Raw genomic sequence first — 27,075 nt, 5'->3', positions numbered from 1 at the left:
ATGAACACTGGGGTTGACACTACTAAGCCAACAACGTTTAGTGCAGTTTTTAAGCATATTTCACCACCAACCGCTGTAGATAATTGCCTTTATTGCCACCTGACTCATCCTAAACTGAAAAACCTTGTCATTACTCGTGGTGGATTCATTGAAATATATAATGTTAAATCTAGGTAAGTTTAATGGCTTCTCGTATTATTTTGCAAGTGCTTCTGGAGAAACACGATTTAATTGGGTGTATGGAACATCTGTATACGAAAATATCGCTGACATTGTCACTGTACGCTTCACAGGTGATCTTTTAGATTCACTTCTTCTGAGTTTTCCGGAAGCTAAGGTAAAATTCTATTATTCTTTTTTCTTTAACTCCCAGGTTGCTGTAATGAATTTCAATCCTGTCACATTTGAACTGAGGACCTTATCTCTTCACAACTATGAATTTGAAAACCTTAAGGTTAGATTGTTGTTATTCGATATAATTGCTAACGCGCATTCTGTGTGTCTTTTGAATATTTTACATCACTCTGTAATGCTTCTTCGGCTAATTTCGCAACCGGACTTTAAAAGTTAACCCAGCTGGGTACCCAGTAAAAGTCAACTCACTACCAAATCAGCTGTAAAAAAGTCTTTGATTAAATAAATGTCGATGCTTGTAACAGAGTAACGCCGAAAGATTTGTTCCTTTCATGATACATATACTCATGATAAGACTACACAGTATTTGTAGGTTTCCAACATAGTTTGTTATTAGATATCTTACTCCTAAGTTTGATTTGAAATAAAATAGTTTGTCGTTGTTGTAATCCTACATTGGCCATCTCACCACACAGAGTAATGAGCGTTTACCCATTAAGGAAAATTAAGAGAAGTTTCTTTACACTAATCATGTGGCATATAATACACTTTTACTCCTACATGTAATTTAGTTTGCTTTACTATCACATATTTAACTATCGAATTGCCATATTTCCTTATGCTGTGTATTTTGCATGTCTGTACTCGCACAGAGACCTCTGTGGCAGTTCTGTTTACAAATACACACCAAACTGAACCTCACTACTTGTATTATAGTGGGTTTGACCGGAACTGTGCTGATTGATGCAAGGCTATGAAATTGTCAGCACATCAAATCTATTCAGTAGACTTATTTTTATTTATGTGAACACAAGTATTGGTACAAGGGGGCACCAAATACATATGCGCTACACAAGTAACTTGATTTGTGCTGCTCAGGCGCCCTGACCGAAGCAGAAGGTTTTCTTAGGGGGCCACACCCGGAGCCTTCAACCTAAAGGTCTGATCCACAAGGCAGTGGAGCATCGTGAGGAGATGCAGTCCCATGGTAGCCAGTGACCAACGATTGTTCCATACGCCATTTGTTTCCTCAGGATCCTGGAGTCCATATACACCATTGGTTTGGAATCAGGGTTTTCCGACTCCTCTAGGTGGAAAGCAGTGAGTAAGACTCCCCTGTCAGAGGCTGTATACGCGTGGCCATGTGAGAGCATTTCTAGAGGGAGAGCTGACTCTTCACATCCTCAGTCGTACGAGGGCATTTGGGGGCAAATTAAGTATTGGCCCCAAGTCAAGCCTTCGTATTTTAATACTAATATCCTTGCGGTTTCTTTCGTCTCAAGTATGTCATCCGAACACAAAGCCTGTGCGGATTTTAATACTTACAAGATTCCAGATTGAGAAAATATTTGTATGCCTGTAAATTTTCAGCCAAATATTCACAAATCTGTCTTATCTTATGCATTTTGAAAGGGACATTTTCTTCATATCATCCCGTCCATGTGGGAGTAGTAAATATATCTTAATTCGATCTATCCTCAAAAACTAATTGTCGTTTGACCAGAACCACTTTCCCTTGTCTGTATTCTTTATAAGTAGTGAGATCCAAACTAGTAACTCATTGTTTCAGTCCAACTTAACTCTTAAACATTCTTTTGCTCTTTTTTTATTTTCGTGTTTTATCAGTTTATGTTTCTATTCTTACGTAATGTTGCTCACCCTTGCCTCGACTTTGCTGTCAACAATATTATTCCGTTGTTTTTGGCTTTAGATTTGCAATACACACGGATTCTGGTTAGTAATTTATTGTATTTTCGTGGCATTGTAAGTGCGTTTATTTTTATGGACAATTCTAGTCGTTTATTTGACGAGACAATATCCCTTTAGTCGACTTCAATTTTTCATTGAAACTTCGCTTTCGTATCTCCCACATTCTCACCTTCATACGACTTCCATTGGTATCTAGGTTTTGTTTATATGGTCCTAAATTAGTCTTCATTTTTTCTCACAGTCAGGTCGAATGAACTTTACAAAGCTTCCTATTCTAAGGCTGGATCCCCATCAACGTTGCGCCGTTATGCTGGTATACGACCGTCATCTCGCTGTTTTACCTTTCCGACGTACAGAAGTTTTAGTTTCCGCAGAGACTGATCCAAAACATATTAGTGTCAGAAACTCGCTTTTGTGGCAGCAAAGAGCGACAGCACCATTATTAGCCACGTTTACGACGTGTCTAAGCACGTCAACTGGAGAAAAGATTAACAATGTCCTTGACATGCAATTTCTTTACGGATTTTATGAACCAACATTGTTGGTGCTATATGAACCCATTGGTACATGGGCAGGGTATGTTACTGATTTTGAAAATTACTTTCACCCAGACGCGTTTCAGCTCGAAGAGACACATGCTGCATTGTGGCACTATCTTTCAACCTTCAAAAGCGGACTAATCCAGTCATATGGTTTCAAGAATCTCTACCATTTGACTGTCGTTCAGTCATTTCTGTTCCTCAACCGATAGGTAAGAAATTTTGTTCATACTTGTAGCACTGTCAAGCTTTACTTTGCTGTAAAGTTAAATTATCATACTGAGCTTACAGAAGAACCATTTGACGATTTTTCTCATTGGTGTCATTTCTACAGTTACACTACCGTATACTCGATTCACGAGTCAGTCATGTAAAACGTAGGACCAGGCACATATATACATCGATCCAAGTTGCCGTACCTCAGCATAACAAGACGAACGCCAAATTCATAGAAGCACTTACTTCAGTGGCAGTAATATATAACAGAAAGACTGCATATAAGGATATGATACAGGGAGGAAGAATCATAAAGTCAGAGAAATATGGGAAATCAGTTAATGAAGCCGTAAATCTTCATCGGTTAAGATAACTGAGACATGTATTATATATGTCCGACTGCTCTGTACTTCGATGACCAATGCTGACCAGGGTACAAGCTAGTTGAGAGGAAACTAAAGGCTGTCAAACCAGGATGTGACATTAATCCATATACTTATAGACTGTTGGTCTAAACTGTTTTGATATATGTAGACTACTACACTGGGATCTAGACGATAAACACAGTCAATGGTTAGAGCCGATAGGCGACATGACTAAAAATCATTCACGATGACAAGAATGTAATCACTCCGTATATTCCTCTAAGTCTTGAACTTCAATATTATTTGGTACTGTTTACTACAATTCAAACTTTATTCTTCAGTACTCAGTTTTAGTATCGTTTACACACTAGTATTTCAACTCTTTGACCATTCGTTTTATTAGTATAATCTTACCAGTATATCAACTTGGTTCGACGTACATTCCTGCTATCTATAACTGACTGACTGGATATAAATCCCAGTAATTGGTTCACTTGAAAAAACTTTTCATGATAATGAATAAAGCAATTTATTGAACGAAAGTTGAGGAGAAGATCAAATTTCAAGCTTTTGGGAAATTCACTTGATGAACTTATTATCTTTTAGAAGTTTTATGTTAGTATGTAAAGCATTTGGTCCATTCAACTATCGAAACCTTTTTGACTTGACGTGGTATTTAGTGTAACTAATGGTAATGTTTAGATTGTACTGTTGTTTATGTGACTTGATGTGGTATGTTTTTGACTTAATCATCGTTCATATTATGTATGATGCATTAACTGAAATCGTTTTTTGTTCTTTTTGAGGTGGGGTCGTGGTTATGGCTGCAAATTCCATTCTGTATTTGAAACAGACGCTCCCATCATGTGGTCTCCCACTAAATTGCTATGCACAAATATCGACCAATTTTCCTATGCGTAAGTCTTTCATCCCTCTGTTACCACATTGGTACTAAATGGCTACTATCACATATTAAAAGTGTAAATTGTTGTTGGCAGTATCTGCTTCATATCTTATGTGCATATTATAAGTATTATTTAACGTCAACTATCACTCGAGTTTGATGATTCAGCTCAACGAATAAACATGAATTGTTATTACTCAAACAAAAGTGAACCTATTGTTGAAATGTAAAAAAGGTTCAGATACAAAAAGGGCATCGGCAGGTTACATTTTGAATGGTATAAAACCGCTCATTGTTTTGTTCAAATTAAACATACCACTCAATAAGCTCTCCATCGATCAACTTTTAGCTAAACCTTGTAGTTTGATGCCTAGAAATGATATTTAATATGTTCATTGGTTATTGATCCCCTATGTATGAATTTACATTTCAACAACTTTAGAAAAGCTTTGAAGCAGTACCGTAATTTATTCACTGATATACACTTGAAATTCTTCAGTCAAAAATACTGTAATTAGATTGTTTTTAAAACCGTCTACATGTGCATTTTCTGTTGTGGCTACAATTAGGATTTTTTTAAAATTGTATTTTTGGTATTTTTACTTATCTTGGAAGTCCCATCAGTATCGATGGTGTGGTGTCTGACGAAATCTCGGCATGGATTCAAAAGGCTCGATTGGCTTTTACCAAACTGTTTACTTGTGACGTAGACAAGATATACATCCTCTAACCAAGGGACGAGTTTACTGCTCAGCAGTTCGCTCCGTCCTACTTTTTGGATGGGAAACATGGACATTAAGAATAGGGGATATTTGTAAGTTACTGGTATCCGAACTCAGGTGTCTACAAAACATTGCTCATGCCTTTCGGGACCACGGCATAAGCTTTGCCTAAGTTAGGAATAGAGCACTAGGTAAAGATGGGAAACCAACTGATAAGGTAGTAAATCTTCATCAATTGAGGTGGTCAGAACATATATTACGTATGTTCAACCACCGCCTACCTCGAAGTGCAATGTTTTCTGGTATATTAGTGAGCTGAAAGAAAGAAGTGGCCAAACCAAAACATGGCATCAGTTCATGAAGTCACTGACAATTGAACTTAACCACGTTGGTAGGTATAGACTACCTGGTTGGTATCCAAGTGATTATCGTGACCAGCGGTTAAAGACTTTGAATGAAATGGCTCAAGGTGCATCTGTTCTTTCTCTTCCCCTAAATTCTGAGATTCTAAATTTCTCATACCCTTTTTTGTTTTTACTTTACTAATTTATATTTTTTCAAATCGTATCTTCGATGCATTATCTTTTCTATTACCACTGATAGTGTTATTACGCCTACTACTCTGGGGTCTGGCCTGACAATTTCATCTCTCCGTTCTAATGTAGTATGGCAACTTGAACCGATGTACATAGGTACCAGGTTCTACGTCGTGACTAACTGATGTTTTAAAAGTGACCGATTCTCATTTCACTACTCCGTTAGAGTAGTTTTTCAATTATTTAATGTTGAGGTTTGATAATGCATCTTCAAATTATCTCTTCATAATTTAGAAATCTCACTAAAAAGACCTACGTAATAGAATAGTACTCACTCATTACGTGGTTTGGAAGTTCTGGGTCCTCAATATACACTGCTTGACGGTGTCAAACAGAAAAACCAGTCTACTATAGCTCCCGTACTTTCAATGGTTCTGCAACTAATATTACTCCATATCAAAAAACGTTTTTTACGTTTGGGTAATGGTATTGTATAATCTTGTTATACTTTTCATACTTTATAACTTCCTATTTCATTTTTAAATTTGTAGGTCAAGACGTGCCATCTTGTGGTCCGTTAAGCATTGACGGTTGTCGTGTAGTTACTTTAAATGAAACACAGTTTTTGATCGGTACGCGATCTGGGAATCTCTATTTGCTCTCACTCTGGCTTGAACAAGCCACTCAGACTGTGACCAGTTTGTTATTTCATAAAGTTGGTCACGCAGTACCTCCTCATTGTGTAAGTGCTGTGTTCATTCCCAATCTCTAAACTTAGAGAAAATACTAGCATGCTTTTATAAGTTGACTAGTAATAGTCTCTAATTTCAGCAATCTTTCAGTTAAGTAAATTCTATATTAATTGTCTAATGTGAATAAAGAGTATGTCATGAAGTATAAGGCGTCATTCTAACAATTAATACTCCATATATTCAAAACCCATTTTTCTAATTCTTCAGATGGTTCTACTAGAATCGAAATATCTATTCATTGGTTCACGTTTTTGTGACTCTGTCTTAATGAAAATCGATTATTCTTTATTGTGTGTTGATGCAAATGGAAAAGAAGTGGATCACCAGCTGTTAAATCAATCCAGTGGTACTAATAATACGTTGAAGGATTCAGAACTCGTAGATGGAAAAAGTATTGTTGAAGACGATTCCGATGAGGTTAGTTTCTTTATTGACAGCTAAAATATTCCAGTCCCTTACGTCTCAGTATTATTCACTAAGTAATTGAATCGTATAATAGCCAATCTAAGAAACTGTTAAATTCGTATGGTTTTTGGCCGACAGCCGAAATTTTGGTCCCTTTACATTTTAGTAGACTTCCTGTCTTATTCATACCAAGTTCTAACCTGAAGATTTAACCAATCCAAGTTGTGACGGTTGAAATGATAGTTGCTTGTGTTATAATTGTTTTGCTAATAAACAACCCAGCTACTCCTATTGCTTAGTATTCTTATACGATGACACTCGACAAGACCCCGAAATCAGAACACGTTGAACAGGAACGAAATTGTATTCAAAATAACAAGGGTAGGTGAACAGCAATCAATGATTAGAAAAACGTTCATATACTTATAGTATATGCATAAGGAACTCCTAGATGTTTCTCCAATTATTTGCCAAAGCTGATTGGTTTAGAATTAGCCAATCAGCGTGCGCCATCACGATCATGCACATAACATGCCTTAATCCGGTTTATTTCCCGCTAACAGCTTGAGATTTCATCAAGTCAATAAACGTAGTTGAAATCAATCATTTAATGTGTCAACATACACGGTCACACAATGATGGATCAGAATAACATTTCTAACTCTGTGGAAAACAACAGGTTATAAAGTTTGCCCTTAAAATTTACGTATTCACCTTATCATTTAATAATCTGTTGTGGTCGAAAAGATATTTTAAAAAACACAAACTTTACGGAGCAACCTCAAACAGCCTGTTCTAAGGCCCTGTAGTTTACACCATTCACATTCCTTCCATACTTTTAAAGGAATCTATTTTATCAGATTGTCTAAAGATAATCATTCTCATGTAAACCTCCGACAGTGCAGTGATTCCTCTTAATTACTAATCACCTTTCTATTTGTTTACTAATATCAGTACATGTTTTAACCCTGGCGGATGTAATACATAGATTAGTTTCACCTTGATCTAGGCTTAAGCATATCTTGGGCCAAAATGAATTCTCGACATATAATTTTTTATTTCGCTTACTTTAGAGTTTCAATATCTAACGAAAATATGCTTTCCACGGCAAATCAGCCACTTCTGGAGTAGCTCAATGTTATCCTCTTTGTAGGTAGCATTACCAAGTTTTGATTTTATAATTTTGAATAAATTGAGCATTGGGTAGATTGTTATAAATAAATTAATATATTTGTTATATCCCAATGAGTAGAAAAATTAGATTTCCTGATACAAATTACAAATATATTAATTTAGTTATCCTCTTTGTCTGTGACACTGGATGATGTATATTTGAATCTGATATGGACTATTAGTTCACTGTAGATTGTAGATATAACTTGCCTCAAAACAGCAGTCTAGCAAAAAACGCAGATCTAAGCGTCTTTGTTGATTACTTTCAATCACCTAACATAAAAATCAGATATTAGTTTATAAGTTCATTTAATAGTAGCGAAATTATTTTCTGTTGATCATAAAGTCTATAATAATCATAAAAGTATATCCTATTAATTATTATACATTTGATTATGTGTGTTTTTTTCATGTGACATTGCTGTTTTAATTTCATTGTTTTGTTCTTTATCTCGTTTAGATTCCTAATAAATGTCCTCGTATAGAAGAAGGGGAAAATGACAAGACGATATCAAAGTCGCTATCACAAAGTACGAAAAGGAATACACTAGATGAAAATGATATCATATCAGATAATCATTATAAATTTGATGAAGTTGATGTTGAACTCTATGGTGAAAGTATTCTTAGTCCACCTTCGATTTATCGAGAAATTGTTAATTATAGTTTCAAAGTAAGTTGTTTTCTCACACCTTTTTCCATTTCAAGTAGACTATAAAGTTTTATTCTATAGAGCTCCTGCCTATCCAGATGGATTAGTGTAATTCAGGGAAGCCTGAGATTTTCAGATTAAATGCTTTTCGTTTATAGTCCTAATGGAGTCTTATAGGTGTAATTTACTGTCCATCTTAAGTAATGCTCATTTTGACATAGTTATTGCCTAGTTTCACATTCTCTGAATAAATTATTTTTAAAAGTTCTACGATTGGCCATGTTTTAGAACTCCATTCACTGTAAACTTAACGCAAGTGTGTACATAAAAATCCTATGAAGTCACTATTTTTTATTTGTTTACGACACAAAATCTTTGTGTAGTGAAAACACCGGATGATTTACATAAGTACTTTTTATGTTTTGCATATATTCAACATTCTGTTCAATTCTTTCTAGGTAGTAGACCGATTGATCAACTTGGGACCAATGGGACAACTAACGTCTGGTGAAGTTCCATGTTTAGCTCCTGGTAATACCGATCCTACAGATGAGGCTCTTACTTATGCACAAACTGAAATGCACCATGTTGAGTTAATGGCATGTATACCACGTTCATTTAATGTACCAACTGAGAAGAATCCGGTTTCTGGTGGAGGTGTAGCACTTTTGCATACAAGTGTAAGACCAAGAGGTTTAACTGCTTTTGAATTGCCTGAATATATGAGTTTATGGTCCCTTTATGGTCCACCTATAATTACTCCTGTTCAAAGCATTCCTTCCTCTCCTGTTAGTAAACCTTCGATTGGAACAAACAGTAGTCCAACCACAGCTCCAAACGGAAAACTGGAAATTCCGGAAATTCATTCAGAAGAAGAAAAGATAGATGAGAATTTAGTAGAAAAACCAACAGAACTCAACGAAGACACTGAGAAAACCATAGGTGTCTCTGAATCTAGTAAGTTTTGTAACCTTTATTCATAATGTAATTCATAACTTCCTTCTGTCAAATTTAGCTAATAAGAGATCTTGTACACTGGTTAGCCAGTATACGTGTTCGTTATTTTTTATTTTTTTATTTAAACACATATATATTGGTACAAAAGGGCACCAGATACATATGCGCCACACAAAATAATGAAAGTAGGAAGAGAAGGGATGAAAAGATAAGGCGGACTGAAATGTACAACCAGAAGACACTTTCAGTTAAGAAAGTTAAAACCACTCTTTATGTAGAAAGTAAAAGAAGGTTGCAGCAGGATTGCCACTGGCTTCTATTCTGAGCCATATCCAATAACGTCTCTAGCCACTGTGTTGCACCATCTCTCGGACCCCAGCCAGGGAGTCGTGAAGGACCAACAGAAGCTAGCCCTTTGCAGCTCTCTTTCATGCCACGACACCATGTCATACACTGACCTCCTCTCCGCTTTTTCCAACCAGTCCCAGAGTCGGCAAATAATGCACGGCGTGGAAGTCTCTGGGACGACATTCGTAAAACATGTCCAAGCCACCGAAGTCGGTGTTTCAAGATGGTGACACCAATTGAATTATCGTCTCGGCGCCCGAACACACGATGCCGAACCTCTGCATTACTAACATGGTGTTGCCACTGAATGTCAGCAATCCTTCGGAGACAACGATGATCGAACACAGAGAGACGTCTAACATCCTCAACTAGGAGAGGCCAGGTTTCACAAGCATAGAGCAAAACTGCTCTCACCGACGCGTTGTAGATCCGACCTTTTACAGCCAGACTAACATCACGAAGGCGCCAAAGATGGCCCAGATTGGCATAAGCCGCTCTGGCTTTCCTTATACGTGCATCAATCTCATCACTCACGCCACCACCAGCACTTATGTAGCTACCTAGATACACGAACTTCTCAACTACTTCAATCTGCTCACCATCCAGGGTGAGTACAGGATGAGAATCCTGCCAGTCTTGTAGGAGTACTTTGCACTTGGAGGGTGCAAAGCACATGCCGTACCTGCGGACACTGATTGCCAACTGATTAAGTGCAGATTGCATGCCTTGGGCATGATCGCACAGTAAGACAATATCATCCGCATACTCGAGGTCGAGAAGTCGTTCTCCAGGCAACATATCCACACCGCCATTACTTACATCCATCAGAGCTGTTTCCAGGATGTCATCGATGGCAAAGTTGAAGAGGAATTGTGAGATCGGGAAACCCTGCCTAACCCCACTGCTCGAATGGAACAAGGGAGAAAGGTGGTTGTATGCCCTCACTCTGCCTGAGGTGTTCGTATACAGGGCCTTTAAGATGTTAATGAACTTCTCAGGCACACCCTTCTTCAATAGACAATCCCAGAGAACAGTCCTGTCCAACGAATCGAAGGCAGCCCTGATATCAAGAAACACTACGATTGTTGGCCTGCGATAAGTATGACGGTGTTCTAACATTTGGCGGAGGGTGAAGATGTGATCAATGCATCCTCGACCAGAACGAAAACCAGCCTGCTCCTCGCGAGTCAATCGTTCTCGGGTTTTAAACAACCTACGAAGAATGATAGAAGCCAATAGTTTGGACGCAATCGGAAGTAGACTTATCCTCCGATAGTTATTACAGGAACAACGTGAACCCTTTTTAAAGATAGGGACGACTATTGACTCATTCCATGATGTTGGAACACTTTCTTCCTCCCAAACCTTTGCAAACAACGCAGTCAGTTCCTTAGCCAGAAAGTCACCATCATCTTTAAAAAGAGCCGGAGGTAAGTCATCTGGGCCTGGTGATTTGTAGCGCTTCAAGAGTTGGAGTTCCTTGCAGACTTCCGCCTCGTTTGGTGGATCAGTCGTCACCGGCCATGGGGGGCAGGACAAACTGGTTGATGTTGCCGGAGCAGCAGGCCAGTTGAACTGCCCTTCGAAAAATTCCGCCCATCGTCCAAGACGTCGAGAGATGTTAGTGATTGGCATCCCGTCATCCTCGTAGATTGTTTCACTCACACCAGACTTCTTGCTGCCAGTGGCTCGGATGAGTTGGAAGAGCTTCCGGCAGTTACCAGATGCAGCTTCTGCTTCCATCTCATTAGCACGCTCCGACCACCAGGCTTCTCGGTCCTTACGCAAGCTTTGCCCGATTTCATTACGTAACAGCCTTCGTTTGTGGTCAAACTCACGGTCACCAAGAGTAGACCGACGGGCTTCCATCAGTTGTAAGGAGCCAGAAGAAACCCAGTGCTTGTAAGCGGGACGTTTCGCGAAGCCGCAAGCGGCTTTACTCGCCATTTTCATGGCGTCGTGAAGATGCAACCAATGCTCATCTATACTTTTCGGTGGGATGGTAGCTAGCCTAGAGGCTAACTCCGCTCGATACTTACTTGCAACAGATGTTGCAGCCAGTTTACTAACATCGATCCGTTGGTGGTGGTCAATCCTTCGGCCACTGAAAAGTAAGGTGAGATTGGCGCAGACCAGGGCATGATCAGACTCCAGATAAGTACTCCAAAAGGAGCGGCAGTCTTGTACACAACCACGCCAGCGGTAGCTGATCGCGATGTGATCAACCTGAGTCCAGGCTTGAGATGCTGAGGGAGGACGCCAGGTGGCACACCGGCGATGACTGTGCCGGAAGTTAGTGCTAGCCAGAAACAGGTTGTGGTCTGTGCACAGTTGCAGCAAACGGTCCCCGTTATCTGTCCTGCGACCAACAAGTCCCCATCGGCCACCTAAACGACTCTCTTCTGTGCCTAGACGCCCGACCTGAGCATTCAAGTCTCCGGCTAGTACTGCAATATCTGTCGAACGCGCTTTCTGGAGAAGAACTGTTAACTGGTGGTAAAACTCATCCTTGATTGCATCCGGGCTGCAATCTGTCGGGGCATAGGCGGAGATGACGAAAAGACACCGTTTCTCACGCCGGTTTCTTCTCACTTTGATGGAACTTTCTAATCTAACAGCACATAACCGACTGTTAATGGGGATCCAATCGATTAGTGCTGCCTCAGCCCTAGCGCTTAGTGCAACACCAACGCCTGCAAGACCAGACGAAGATGCCACAGAAACCCCGGATAAGCGCACGTGAAACAAGCTTTTCGAAGCGACAGATGGAGAACGAATTTGTAGTACTTCACTAGAGTCTTGAATACGGGTCTCGGATAGACAGCAAACATCAACATTAAGACTTTCTAAAGACATAGCCAGCCCCATCTGTTGTCTGATCTGCATTAGTGTGCGAACGTTGAAGGAAGCCAGCTTGAACGGCGTACGTGGTTTCAGAAAGACTGCTTCAGTATTCATAATCGGTGGAAGCATTCACTTTCAACCCGACAGTGACTGGAGATCGTTTAGATAGGACAGAGTTTCCACCATGGGCGAGCTGCTGCATAAGTTGGAAAGGAAGGATACACAATTTGAGAATAAAGGGAGTGAAAAAGCGACGTAGTAAATAATAATAATAATAATAGTGTAAATTGTCTTGCTTCTAGTGTGAGCGAGAATAGTATCGTCAATAGAATTCATCATTTCATTTATTTGTGTGTGGGCTGTGATACTGCCCGGGTGCCCAAACCGAAGCAGGTGGTTTTCTTAGGGGGCCATACCCCGATCCTTTGACCTAAAGGTCTGATCCACAAGGCAGTGGAGCATCGTGAGGAGATGCAGTCCCATGGTAGCCGTTGACCAGCAGAAGGTTCATTCGCCATTCGTTCCATCAGGATACTGGAGCCCATGTGCACCATTGGTTTGGAATCAGGGTTTTCCAACTCCCCTAGGTGGACCCTCCGTGTCCACCAACCCGGTTAAAGCGCCGGACATTCGTTAAGGAATATGTTCATTTTTTCCCCAGATAAACTGTTATTCCGTTGTCAATGTGAATCGATATTCGCAATGGATTATTGTTATAACTCAAATGTTTCTGGTAAGAATTCAAATCTCCCTACATTAAAAGTACCTGGGTTATTCAAAAATCATACGTTATGATTGGTTACATTGTAAGCAGTAAATGATACTCTCATAACTAAGAAGAATACGAATTTACTGCAAACGATGGTAGAAATTTCCTATCGTTAGGATTCAGTTGACCGACATTAAATGAAATGCTCATTTCTTGAGCTCATACCGTTGTATGGAGACATAAGAAAATGTTAGAATGTACTTGATAAATTCGCATCTGTGACTTTATCGAGACTTTTGGTAGGTGTTTCTTAAAGAAAACTAGTATAGTGAGAGACACTCTTCTCGTTTTCTAAGGGGAGAGTTAAATAATATCACCTGCTTACTTCATGGAGTTCCGTTTTTAATTGTATAATCCTAAAACGTGTGGACACATTCTTAAGCTTAAAATCAAATATTCTCAAAATGATTGCTTTTGGTTAAGCTCTGCATTTTCTCCTCCCTATGTAATTAAGACGATTTGGGTTTTCTTTTAGGTTCTGTCAAAGAGAAACAATTTCTCAAATTGTGAGAAGAGGGAAAAGGTCACTTGTTCTCACCTTACTAGTGTCGTGGATGATACTGGCAGGGTTGTTTGTAAGTAGTATATAGCGGGACGCAGCGTCGGAGTTACAACAATTGTCAGACGGAGTGAAGTGTTTCTTTATACTAAAAGTATGGTGTTGGCAGATTACACCAAAAGTGCAGATGGATGATTAAAGGCTATGTATATGTATTATATAAATACTTGGTAACTTCTCACAACATATATATATCTTCCTCCTGCCTCTTGCCTTCTTACACTAGGACCACTAAAGTTCATCATGCTTTATCAATAGCTCACTTCTTATCATAGAGATAGTTCATCATATAGGTCTTCTATTCTGTTTAACATTGTTTTATTGAATCGCTCTTCTCTTGTTCCAGTTACAGATAATGATGCTGACAAAGAAACTTCTAAGGATAATGAACCAGTTGTAAATATATCTGATGAAAATGAAAAAGCAGTCGTAAATGAAGACAACTTTGATGCAGAATCGGAATTATCTAGTGATCTAACACATAGTTATCTTTTATTGACCAGAGAAGATTCTACAATGGTATGGTTCGTTTTGTAACGTCTAGACTACTAATTTTTTTTTATTTCTAACCAATATTTACCAGTCTGGTAATTGAGGTAAATAATATAGTGTAGCGTTTAGCTGTATTTACCACTAAATGATTTCGAGTAGCCATCAGAAATTCACATCACTAATTATCTCTGCCCTTGTCCATGTTACCACCTTCTCAAAGACCCAGTACTAAGTAATATCTCTTTTTCAATAAAACTATATAATATAGCTCGCCTAACAGTCTTAATTTATATCCCACATTTCTGAGTTTTATGTGCATCTACTGGGTATAATTTTTCATTTGTGTTCCATCATTGTACCTATTTTGTGATTATTATTAACACTAAATTTTCATGTAAAAGTTAATATTAAAAAGAGGAGATATTGAACTTTTCAACAAGTTCCAAACAATTATTTATTAGAAGTTAATACTCATTAAAAAGCTGGTAAAAATAATAATCTATTCTTAAAAACCCGATATCATCCTACTCGTAGTGGATGCACAGTTTAGGCGACAATACATTGAAAGACTTTGATACTATAAAGAAATCATACTATAAACAAAATCATATAGCTGTCGAAGTTTAACACCAATTACTGGTAGCTATACTACCATTTAACCTACGTTACTAATGTATTTAACGTCGGCGTTTGAAAAGTTTTATGAAACGTTTATGTACTAAGACACGTTAAATATATATGGACATACAGAATAATTCACTTAGTGTTTAAAGCGTTCAGGGTTCAACCAGTAGGTCACTGGTTCAAACTCGCCTCCACTTACTTTCGTTTGGGCGGTCAGGTAGTATCATTAGCTCACATAAATAAATTGCATGGATCAAAGTTGAGTGCCATAAACTTGTACTGGGCTTATGAACTACGCTAAATGGGATAACTCGAGACAATGCACATTTGTTCCAGGTACGGGTTGTTTTAGTTTACTAACCTACGGAATAAATTGTCTGACGAATTCACATTATTTGAGCTATTGTTTATTATGTTGAGCTACGGCGGCCTGTTTGAACATCTGGGCTACCTGTTTCTGCGATCTAGATATTTCAACAATTTATCTAATTTTGTTTGTTTTAATACATCGTTATGGCTATTAATCGCATAACCCATTCAGGTACGTTTCTGAAAGGTGTACAAATTTTCGTTGTACAAGTTACAATGGCCCAATTAGAGATATCGTGGTTGCTGACAGTATGCAGCGGAAAGAATGTCCACTATCTTGATTTCCATTGACTGGACTGCTAACTTCTAACTGGCTATCACTCAATACTTGTCGTCGGGATCGATCAAGAATTAAGAAACAAAAACTTTTTGAAATACATTGCGCCGAGAATTCTATATTGTACCAAAAATATAATATTGAATAAAACTAATGATAATAATTATTATTATTATTGTTATTCATGTAGACTAAAAATTACAATTATCCATCTTTTTTAACGACTAAGTAAAAGTCTAGTCCAATCGAATTGCGAAAAATATACAATCGAATATTAAACCTTTTTCTAAATTCTTAATCACTATATTTCGGTGAATCTAAAATTCAGAATATGACAAATTGTACACAAAAATTTACTAAGATTACCATAAATCAAAGAAAACTGACGGTACACTAGGGACTCTTATATCATTTTATATTTATAATGTTCAAGTGAAGATAGTCACTTTTTTATGGATATTTTTCCTTTTTTTATTACAGTAAAATTCGTAATTCATCAGTGACATGGTTTCACTGTCGATAATAATACAACTTGTATAAAAAAATAAGCTGAGCTGTATCATACGTTGACTGCAGTTCAATTTATTAATTATTTTAATGTTGTCTAATCATACAATATAACTCGTCCCTTTGTGTTCAGTCTCTGTAAGGTGCAGCTTGACTTTCCGTCAATGCGATTTATCAGATTAGTTTAAAGCAATTACTCAAATATTATATAGTTGAAATCATGAGTCAATTGAAGCTAGACCACCATGGAAAACCTGGAAGCACTGGACAGCCGTAATATTCAAAAGAATTAACTAATTTACAATTAATATCACCTACACAACTCTTTTGAATAGATATCTACTAACATAAAGTGAATAGTTATACTTAATTCTACCAAACTGTTTAATGAATAGCAGTAATTTGTTATTTTGTGTATACTTTTATAATTTAAAGATTCTTGAAGTGAGTCATGAAATAGTGGAGCTTGAAGTAAGTGGATTCAATACTACAGAAATGACTGTGGGTGCATTCAATTTGGGTTTTGAGTATATTCAACAAGTTAGATGGGAAACAAATAAAAACAATAATAATTCTGATAATATACCAGATCAATTGACTACTATTGCAACCACTAAATTAACCGAACAAAATGAAATAAAATCTCCTAAAGAATATGTTGTGGGAGTTGATTATCCCTACATATTACAGGTTAGTCAGATTCTCAAATATTTATCATTATGTCCAATGTATACAAAAAAAGCACTCCAATCAATATTTTACTTTTTTTTCGGATAAGCTATTTTATAGAGGGGAAAAAGCTGGATTTGTAATGGCCAATCTGTTCACTAACTGTAGATACCTGTTCACTTCAATGTATTCTGATATTTATTACTTAATCGGTTCATTGATATTACGTTACTTCATTGTTGTATGAAATTTTCTTTCTAAACACTTATCTTTGTCTTATTTTGTTCATGCTTATAGGTTTCACCTACATCTTTGCGTTTACTTGATGGCCCAAGACTTATAGAGTATGTTCAAGTGACATTAGAATGGCGTATACATTTAGCTAGTTGTGCTGATCCTTATATTTTATTATGTACTGAAGATGATGAATTATTCTTAGTACGGTTAAAAAGTCAAGATGACATTAATAGATTTAGTCCAATAAAAAAGTCAAATAATAAAATTATTACATCTACATTAATCGATGAAAATGGTGATCAACCTGCAAAATCAATATCTACAACTCACTTAGAAGTGATCAGACCGAAAGTTAAACAGGTAATAAAAAATAATGGTTCCCTGTTTTATTTCTCTGGTATATTTTTTGTCAAATTATAGTTTTTCATAAGAGTTATTATTCAATTTTGGCCTGAGGTTGATTCCTTCAAGGATTCGAAACTTTGATCATTGAATCATATAACTAATTTCCAGTCGACTGGAATATCAATATCCCACAAAATTTTATTTGTTTGTAATGCTTTCTAAATATTCTCGCAAATAACTTGGGGTTTGCTCTCATTTATTGTTATTTAACCAGTTCTTAAAGTATAAAACGTAGGAGAATATTTGCTGTTAGTTTTGGGATTTCACTTCAAAGTTTATTGTTTACCTTCAAACGAATGGAACCTTCTAAAAGATGCCAGGATGAAGATGTAATTATTACTAAGTCACATAAATAATATATCAGACTGAAAGTCATTGTAATAAATGGTAGTTTGGGAAAGCTTAAGTTTGTTGCGTTCTATTAACTGTATCCTTTCACTAGGATCATAGACACCATCATAATCCGGAATTTCCCCAAATAAAAGTAAGCTTCTTAGAAGCATCCCATAACTACTCAATTGATCCGTTCTAATAACTTTGTTTGTCCTAAAAAATCTTATTATCTTCATGTGTATTTATACTCACTAATTTTTTTGTTAGATCGGTCTCTAATCATGGGGTTTTTTGACCTTTACCTCATTTTGATTGAATATATGTTGCTACCTCTGTTGGTTGCAAACTAATTTGTGTGCCAGATTTTTAAAAATTCTCCAACACTTCGAATTTTCTTGACCCAGAATTTTCAGTTTCCCAAACAGATTAATGGTGGTCTACATGCGTTTATGTAAGTAACCAAATGTCATATTGTTTAACTCCTAATCTGTCTTCATAGATCTCTAGATTAACGGAGGTAGTCTATCTTGTTCATTGCCGTTCTTCTCTCATTTGATGCAATTTGTCTTTTGAGTTACGTTAATTTTTTCCTTTCACCATTTATTATTTTAATGTGTGCAGGCTATATAATGGAATAATAATGCTGTTTTGTGACTAGCATCAATTCCAGAAAATTTCCACATTTCTCGTATCGAATTTTTGAAGATAAATGATTGAGTTGACAGTCATCTTTAAATGAAGTTGTAATTTAGTTAGTATAGTCATTCAATAAATTATAAATGCATTTCATTTTCTTATATTTAGGTATCTGCACCACTCTGTTTCAGTTTATATCATGATCATTCTGGACGTTTAACTCGATGGCTTTGGGCTTGTAAAGACTTACCAGCTGACAGTTCATTTTTCAACCTACACACAACTGCTTCTCTGGATCACTTAGTTTCTTGTCCAGGAACTACATCTTGGCCGGAACCTGGATCAACTACTCCAGCTGCGGATACCATAGCACCATTCGCCTCACCAACAGAGTAAGTATTGGCATTTGATTTCTTATAATTAAGATTATTCGATTCAATTCAAATTGTACGTAATATATCCTTGTAACATTCTTTTTTCATATGTTCAGAAAATCTGCACCGTTGATCAGTGCATCAGAAGAAGAAAGTATTTTACTTTATGGTGAACCAATTGAAATTTGTAAAAGAGAAGGTTCTGTAGCGCTTGGTAATAGTACATTACAACTACCTAAATTTTCTCTGTCTACGACATCTTATTCATCTTTAAACAATAGTTTGACTGAAACTAATCTGTAAGTTAACTCTTTCCATGATTTGAATTTATTTACATCAATCACTCAACTTTCAATCACTAGATAGTTGGTTCGAATCCCAGCACATATTTCGGTGTTGGTAACCGAGTAGTATTGATAGCACTCACAAAAAATATATGACTGGATTCTGAGTTTTTATTATGTAATACACATAAACACTAATTCATCTAAACACAAAAATAAATATGAACTACACAATTACGGAACTGAGGTGATGAGGAAATTGAGAAAACAAGTGTAGCGTTATTAAAATAAACAAATAAATAGTGAACAAGAGTAGTAGGTAATAGAAACAGTCCCTAAATGTGAACCCGCTATCTCTACAAACTGGCCCTGAAACCATGTTCATCAAACATAACTGTATCATTTGTGTACCCAATTTCAATGAGTTTGCAGACAAGGGATTGATTGACGTTGTCAGTTCTGGTGATCTTTCGTCGTAAGCTTAGGTTCAACTGAGGGAATTTGACTTAACAGTCCACAGCAGGCTTCTTTAGATTTTAGTGGCCCGTGTTCTGACTCCATATAATAGAATAATCTTGATGTTAATGAAATATGTATCCTATTTACTCCTACCAATCTGGTTAATAACAAAGTAAATATGAGAAATTGAATGCGAAAGTATTTGTGGAACATATATTTCGGACATTCGTTAATGCAGACCAATGATAAGATGGGAAGGGAAATGCACTCCAACTGAAGTTGCAGAAATGGCCAACTCGTTTTGATAAAGTGTGACTCACTATTTATAGTCTTAAAAATCAGCCAGACATAATGAATAAAGTGATGAACACACATACACTTGTATAAAAATGGTCAAGGTTATAAGCGAATAAATGTTTGAGAGAAACACCTTACTGCCACTACAACCCAGCACAGTTAGTAATATGACTTCAACCTCCATATTTTCTTTGCCTAGCCGGTACACGCTTCATTAATACACATTGTCACGACCCATCAATTGATAAAGTCGAATGGAAACTTCAAGTCAAATAGTAACGATAAACTTGGTTTTCGGTAAAAAAATGTCTATGTTTCCTTATTAAATGAAAGCCAGTGATTACATTCAGTCTTACATTCATATGTTCTTTTGTTGTTAGTACGATTTCATCGAACAAGTGTTTAAAATAGTATTTGTTACGCATATATTGTATTATCGTTTCATAAATAAAAAACTTTCTTCCTCTTCTCACCGATGAATTTTTTCATTGTTAAAATAAGTTTATATTTTATCTTTTCTCCTAGTATGGATGATTTAGCAGAAGAGAAACTATCGAAGTATTTCGCATTTATTGTATTCACCAATGGTGTTCTCGAAGTAAGTAATTGTTGCTTTTATAACATTAATGAAGTCGACAATACTATACATGGCTGAATCTCTTCTGTATTCCTACCTTGGTACATTGTGTTTGCTCAGGTATTCAATGAAGAAATTGTTCTCCGAACTTTTTTGCTCCGTGTATAATCCTGTAATACTCATATACAACTGTTATAAAATTATTATTGTTATTATTATTATTATTATTATTATTATCTATTTAAACACATAAATATTGGTACAAGGAAGCACCAGATAAATATGCGCCCCACAAATCTCATTTGGTTTGTGTGAGGGCTGTGATACTGCCCAGGTGCCCAGACTGAAGCAGGTGGTTTTCTTAGGGGACCACACACCGATCCTTTGACCTAAAGGTCTGATCCACAAGGCAGTGGAGCATCGTGAGGAGATGCAGTCCCATGATAGCCGGTGACCAACGATTGATTCATACGCCATTTGTTCCCTCAGGATCCTGGAGCCCATGTGCACCATTGGTTTGGAATCAGGGTTTTCCAACTCCCCTAGGTGGACTCGCAGTGTCCACCAACCCAGTTAGAGCGCCGGACATTCGCTTTTCGTCCTCTCAATTTCGTAAACAATAGTAATGCCACGAGAAGGCAGTGAGTAGGACTTCCCTGTCAGAGGCTATATACGCGTGACCATATGAGAGCATTTTGAGAGGGAGAGCGTACTCCCCCCATTCTTGGCCGTACCAGGGCATTTTGGGGCTCCTTTCTACTAATGATATAATCATCATACATGTTGCGCAAGATAGGCATCACCCGGGCTCAGTAGATGGCTCGTTTGGTTTTTGAAGTGAAAGATACTGGGTTAAAGTTTTAGTGTAACTGTTAACTCTGGGATCTAGATGCATCCGGCTAAAAAGTCCCGTATAAGACGAAACTCTCACCTTAGGTTTCAGTGCTAACCGCAGACCATCTATTATGCAAAAAATCTTTCTAAACATTTTTTTCTTGTTAACTTAGTCTAGTACCAGCAGCGGCTTTATTATTAGAATTTTCTGTTTTAAGCCGTTTTTATTTACTTTGTTGCGAACAGCTGACTAGTATCACTAGTTCTTGCATAAAATGCGCGACTCACGGCCATTTACACAAAACTATACTTAATGAGTTATTTTTCTAAAAAAAAATCATTGCAATTCTTTATTCGTTTCAGTGAGACGACTGAGAAACTTCACTTACTGATCATTAATAAATTGATCGACATTTGAGCATCATTACCAAATGTATTCTATTAAAATTAGTGACATGACTAAAAAGATGTAATTGGTATAAAATTCTCCAAAGTTATATTCTGTTTTAATTGGTTGAAATTTGCTTTGAACATCGTGTTAACGCACGTCTACATATTCCTTTTTTTGCAGATTTACAGTCTACCCGATTTTACTTTACTCTATGAAGTCCATCATTTCACAGATCTTCCACAGATGTTGATAGACCATCGAGGTGTAAGTAGTGAACAACTTCATAAACAATATACAAACTCACAAAAGTAATTTTTCCTTTGAATAATTAATAATATTTGTTTTCTATCGTTATATGATGATTTAAAACTGATCGACATGTAGTTATTCTATGTTGTGTGAATAAATTGTTATTTTTTGACTGATCGATTATTGTGTTAAACCTGTTTTGCAAAGTTCCCACGGTTAGTTTATTGTATTATTAAAACTGTTTGTATTGTACACAAGGCAAAGGCTTACAACATTCTTGAAGCGTCAGTCGTATTAAGCTTCCACCTAGTCAATAATTTACGCTTCCACTATAAAGTTAATTTTATTCTTAAGTCATTGATTACTTTATTACGTTCACTACATGCATGTAGACATTTTGGAGATTGGTAAATAATGGAAGACTCTAATGGTACATTACATTTTAGTTAAACGAAATTCTCATCCATTTTGATCCCAAACCTTAGTAGTTCATAATCGGAGAAAGTTTGCAAAATTTATGATACATTCATGGTATATTCCGACTTAGTATAAATGTGGGCTTGAAATTATAAGTTATAGAAAAAAAATAGACTTTTAATGTAGCCAAATATTGACATCAATATAAACATCATCCTGATTCAGTTGCGAATGCTATCATTTGTTATCAGTACGTACTAAACAGTTTCTCCCTTTAATTTAACGTTTTCAGTTAGATTCCAGCATTAGTTCTATCTTTTACGAAGAATGACCTCCGGTATATAATAAAATGGGGATGGAAAGTGTGACATGTAATTCAGATTAATATTCTGCATCAATTAAGTGTTAATTACGTCCAGTAAATATGTATTTTCCATGTGGTATTATTAACTAATCATCAAGTGTGTGTACAAGTTTATATATATACGAGTGTACCTATTTTTGGTCAACATGACGTATTTTCGATTGTCATTAGAATCTGCTGCACCTGTTTCCGCGTTCATATTTCACGTCGTAAAATTGCAGTAGTTTTCCGGTTTCAAGTGTTAGCAGTAGAATCGCGGTTGAAACAGTATACTTATCAAAATTGTATATTTCATACATAAATTATTTAGTTAAACTTATCTGGGACATATTTTTTAAAAAATTAATATAACGTTTTAATTATCTATTCATGTACAATAATAGCGTAGTGTAACATTATAATGTATATTAGATGTATAAACGTTTATATTTCGCAAAATGTCTTGCTCTAACAAACAAACCATTCTTTCTCTGAATGATAATTTTTATTTATTATCACTTTTTCAGTGTATCATATACGGAAGACGATAGTATACCACCGCCGATTTTGGAAATTCTTGTCTATCCTATCGGAATCGATAAAGATCGCCCAGTGTTAATGGTAGGCTGTTTTTCTTATTTATCATTGCTACTTTTATACGTGAAATATAGTACTCAGTAAGGAATGGGGAAATTACTAATACAACATGCGTCTTCATCAAGATTATATTTTGTCTAGCTTTTCTGAGGTTCAGCCCCCGTCCAACATACCATCAAATTTCTGTTATCAGTGATTGAGAGTAAAACCCCTTTACAAATTAGACTTGGAGTTTAGTTAGACTTCACGAATCTGGAAAACATAAAAAACTATAATAAGCAAATCCCCCATACTCACTGGACTCACGAGTTATATTTAAATGTAATAAAAACAATTGTCAACAATTAAATTTTCCTAATTTATGCCAACCCGCAACTCCAAATATGATATTGTAACTACATTACAGTTCAAAATTTTATAATCACCTGTTTTCGCTTTTATTTGTTCCGGCTATGTACGTATTTAGTTTATTTGACTATACTACTTATTATTAGAAAGTAAGCTCTCACAAAATTGTCATTTACAAGCGTCGAATACCTGACAACATAAAAAATCTTATTTCTAAATAAGAAACGTTTGTAACATATGTGTAATAATGCATTGAGTAGTTAAATCGTTGTTATATGAGTTGTAGCTACGTTGTAGCTGACTGACTGACAGTGTATCTTATCACTAGTAAATTTATGATAATTTCTTGTTAACTTATATATTGGTGATAGTTTTCACCTACTGAACTTGTTCTTTATATAATCGATTAATTTGGCCTAAGTATCTGAATTAGTGGTTACATACGAACCAATGTTATTATTATTATTATTATCTATTTAAACACATAAATATTGGTACAAGGATGCACCAGATAAATATGCGCCTCACAAATCTCATTTGGTTTGTGTGAGGGCTGTGATACTGCCCAGGTGCCCAGACTGAAGCAGGTGGTTTTCTTAGGGGGCCACACTCGGAGCTTTTGACCTAAAATTCTGATCCACAAGGCAGTGGAGCATCGTGAGGAGATGCAGTCCCATGATAGCCGGTGACCAACGATTGATTCATACGCCATTTGTTCCCTCAGGATCCTGGAGCCCATGTGCACCATTGGTTTGGAATCAGGGTTTTCCAACTCCCCTAGGTGGACTCGCAGTGTTCACCAACCCAGTTAGAGCGCCGGACATTCGCTTTTCGTCCTCTCAATTTCGTAAACAATAGTAATGCCACGAGAAGGCAGTGAGTAGGACTTCCCTGTCAGAGGCTATATACGCGTGACCATATGAGAGCATTTTGAGAGGGAGAGCGTACTCTCCCCATTCTCGGCCGTATCAGGGCATTCGGGGGGCCAATGTAATAATCCCCATAATTAATTTATTACCTCTGTTTAAGTTTGCCTTTAGGAACGTCACTAACTAAATTTTGTATCACCAAGCTATGAAATACACATATTGTCTAAGAACTATAAGTACTACCTAGTTGGGAAAACTGGAATTCTGTCGAGTGTCTCCTAGATCAGTGGTTTTTTTCATAATTCAGAAATCCTTACATTTCACGTTAGTTATATATCTATAGTTTTTTTAACATGTTGTTACATGAATTCCATAATATATAACATTTTTAATTCAAAATTTCTACTAACACTGTTGTATTTTTCTGAATGTAGAGGCTTCAAATATTGTCCATACAACCATATTGTTTTATGACTTTAAATCTAATATATCGAATAGTATATATAAACTTCACACTGTCAATGAATATCACGTATAGTCATACTGAAGAACTTAAAACCCATTGAATAATACACTGAAGCATATGGTTGTTGTCATTTTTATCACTTATAAATGTTATACAGTCTACTAAAAATAAATAGTCTTGTGAGTATTACATTATGTATCATTGCTAAGGATAAAATTCAAACTTGTTGGTAGGTTTATATTCACTTGGTGTTGTATACTTATATCTTCCCATTGTTATTTAGGACTGCAATTGATCAGTCTCTTGTTGGCATGTATGCATCCTGTGTAGACTGCCTCGACATCGCCTGAAGTCACAAGCTTTATAAGCAAAGATGGATAGTGGCTAGCATTGAAATCCAGGACGCGCATTTTGTCTTATTTGAGACTCGTCATCTGAATGTACCTGCCAACAAGAGACTGATCAATCTCAGTCCTAAATAACAATGGGAAGATACAAGTATACAACACCAAGTGAATATAACCACCCCATTGCACAAGCAAGTGGCTATCAGGACTCAGTAGCAGAGTGGATAACGCGATGGCGTTTGAAGCTAAAGGTACTGGGTTTGAGTCCCAGAGTGAACATCAACTGACGAGACCCAAATAGGACGAAACGCACGTCCTGGATTCCACTGCTAGTCATTATCCATCTTTGCTTATAATTGTTTGTAGGTTGTTTAACTCAGTATGTTAATGATTCCGAACCTTTTTCTCATTTAACAAGGTATTGTTGGGGCTCACACATAACAGGTGCAGGGTTTAATAATATATTTTTTTGCCATATCCCAACGTGTAGAAATTTGTATTCCTGTCGTTTACGTAACTTAATTTAGGTTACTTCTTTCGTGTAAATAAATAAGTAACCGAAATAAAATTGATACAAGTTTAAACCGTGCAAAAGAAACAAACCGGAATATTTTCAATACAATCAAAATCAAAATAAGTCTGAGCATGTCTCTGTCATGTTCTTTCGGTTTTTTTGTTTACGTACTCTGAAGAAATGACTTACACTAAGTCACTAAACGTTAAAAATACAATTTCTATTCATCGGGATATTGCAAAGTTATGTTTCTTATTAACTCTCTACTCGATGCTCAATTTATTTGAAACTATTCAGATATAAAGTATCGTTCATTGAACATGTCTAAGCCTGCTTAATATAAGTTGTATTCTTTTATGATTGAGATGTTAAATGACTGTTATTGGTAATTTTATTTTGTATATTGCTCGACGAAAAATAAACACTTGAATAAAATGTAGTCATACACAAAACAGCATAAATTTGCATTCAATTTCAATAATACCTACCAATTTCTCGCTGGTCGAAAAACTTAACAAATATATTGTCTTTTTTTTAACTATTGCATTGTAACGTTTTGTTTTCTACAAAAATCGAATACTTTGTCTTGTTGTCAAAGGTTCAATTGTGGGTTTCTGACATGAAAATAAGTTAACAAAATACATATAAACACAATGGAGAATTACAATTTATTATTATAGTTCTTTTATTCAAAAAGACCTTACATTTTACTACAAATTATTTGTAACCATAACATTTAGTTAGCCACTTTTACTAATGAAATTGTAATGAACTTGAGTCGATCCGTTATGTGAAATCACACCCTTCAAAAATCTCCTCTATCCCCCACATTTAAAAAAACTCATCATAAGCTCACTAGTGACTAACTTCCTGAGAAAATCTCCATAGTGCTAGTGAAAATCTATGACCATTGGTGTTCAATCACATCTAGTGCCACAAAATACCAACATTGAATGATGGTTGCGCAGCAAAATGGACTGAAGTTCTAAATTCAAACCACTGGACATCAACTTTCCGATCAAGAAAGTTTGTCCTGATGCTTGAAGGTCCTGAATTCAATGCCTGGGGAACTCATAAATGCATACTAGCGAGGAGATCTATACTGGACTGATAAGGTCGTTTATTAGCTCGTGCTTCTCAAAGGTGTCTAACTAAATTTGGTACGTTATATTGAACCACAACATAAAGTAACTAAAGATGTACTTCGGAAAATATTGCATGAAAGAATGTGGTATGGGTGTAAATTATCTACGGTTATCAGTCGCGATTAACTTTGATCTGTAAAATCGCAGATTTCTAACCAGTGATTCTTATCACGTCCAGGATAATATCCAGCAAATCTGTACTACCATAGA

The 27,075-nt window shown here is 36.3% G+C and overlaps 1 protein-coding gene and 1 non-coding gene across 2 annotated transcripts in view; both read left to right on the top strand.

Moving 5' to 3' along the window:
* The window catches only part of Smp_148480 (putative cleavage and polyadenylation specificity factor cpsf), a gene marked incomplete at both ends in the record, with an annotated part of 51,320 nt that continues 24,245 nt past the window's right edge, over positions 1-27,075 (top strand). Inside the window, 18 exons of the mRNA XM_018795789.1 lie at positions 1-173; positions 208-337; positions 374-454; positions 2,306-2,640; positions 2,676-2,815; positions 3,991-4,101; positions 5,898-6,088; positions 6,306-6,515; positions 8,137-8,349; positions 8,787-9,285; positions 14,152-14,324; positions 16,510-16,764; positions 17,041-17,340; positions 18,523-18,746; positions 18,845-19,027; positions 20,294-20,366; positions 21,751-21,878; positions 23,107-23,200. Of these exons, the coding sequence (XP_018650066.1) occupies positions 1-173; positions 208-337; positions 374-454; positions 2,306-2,640; positions 2,676-2,815; positions 3,991-4,101; positions 5,898-6,088; positions 6,306-6,515; positions 8,137-8,349; positions 8,787-9,285; positions 14,152-14,324; positions 16,510-16,764; positions 17,041-17,340; positions 18,523-18,746; positions 18,845-19,027; positions 20,294-20,366; positions 21,751-21,878; positions 23,107-23,200 (3,513 nt within the window). The remainder of the gene's footprint in view (positions 174-207; positions 338-373; positions 455-2,305; positions 2,641-2,675; positions 2,816-3,990; positions 4,102-5,897; positions 6,089-6,305; positions 6,516-8,136; positions 8,350-8,786; positions 9,286-14,151; positions 14,325-16,509; positions 16,765-17,040; positions 17,341-18,522; positions 18,747-18,844; positions 19,028-20,293; positions 20,367-21,750; positions 21,879-23,106; positions 23,201-27,075) is intronic.
* Positions 25,416-25,482, top strand: Smp_tRNA_02397_Gln_TTG.1.1. Its single transcript has one exon. It is a non-coding gene (tRNA).

Source organism: Schistosoma mansoni, chromosome 2 (genome assembly GCF_000237925.1).
Source record: "Schistosoma mansoni strain Puerto Rico chromosome 2, complete genome".
NCBI lineage: Eukaryota > Metazoa > Platyhelminthes > Trematoda > Strigeidida > Schistosomatidae > Schistosoma > Schistosoma mansoni.
Note: the sequence above shows the minus strand (reverse complement) of the source record. Positions and strands in the feature narration are given on the sequence as shown.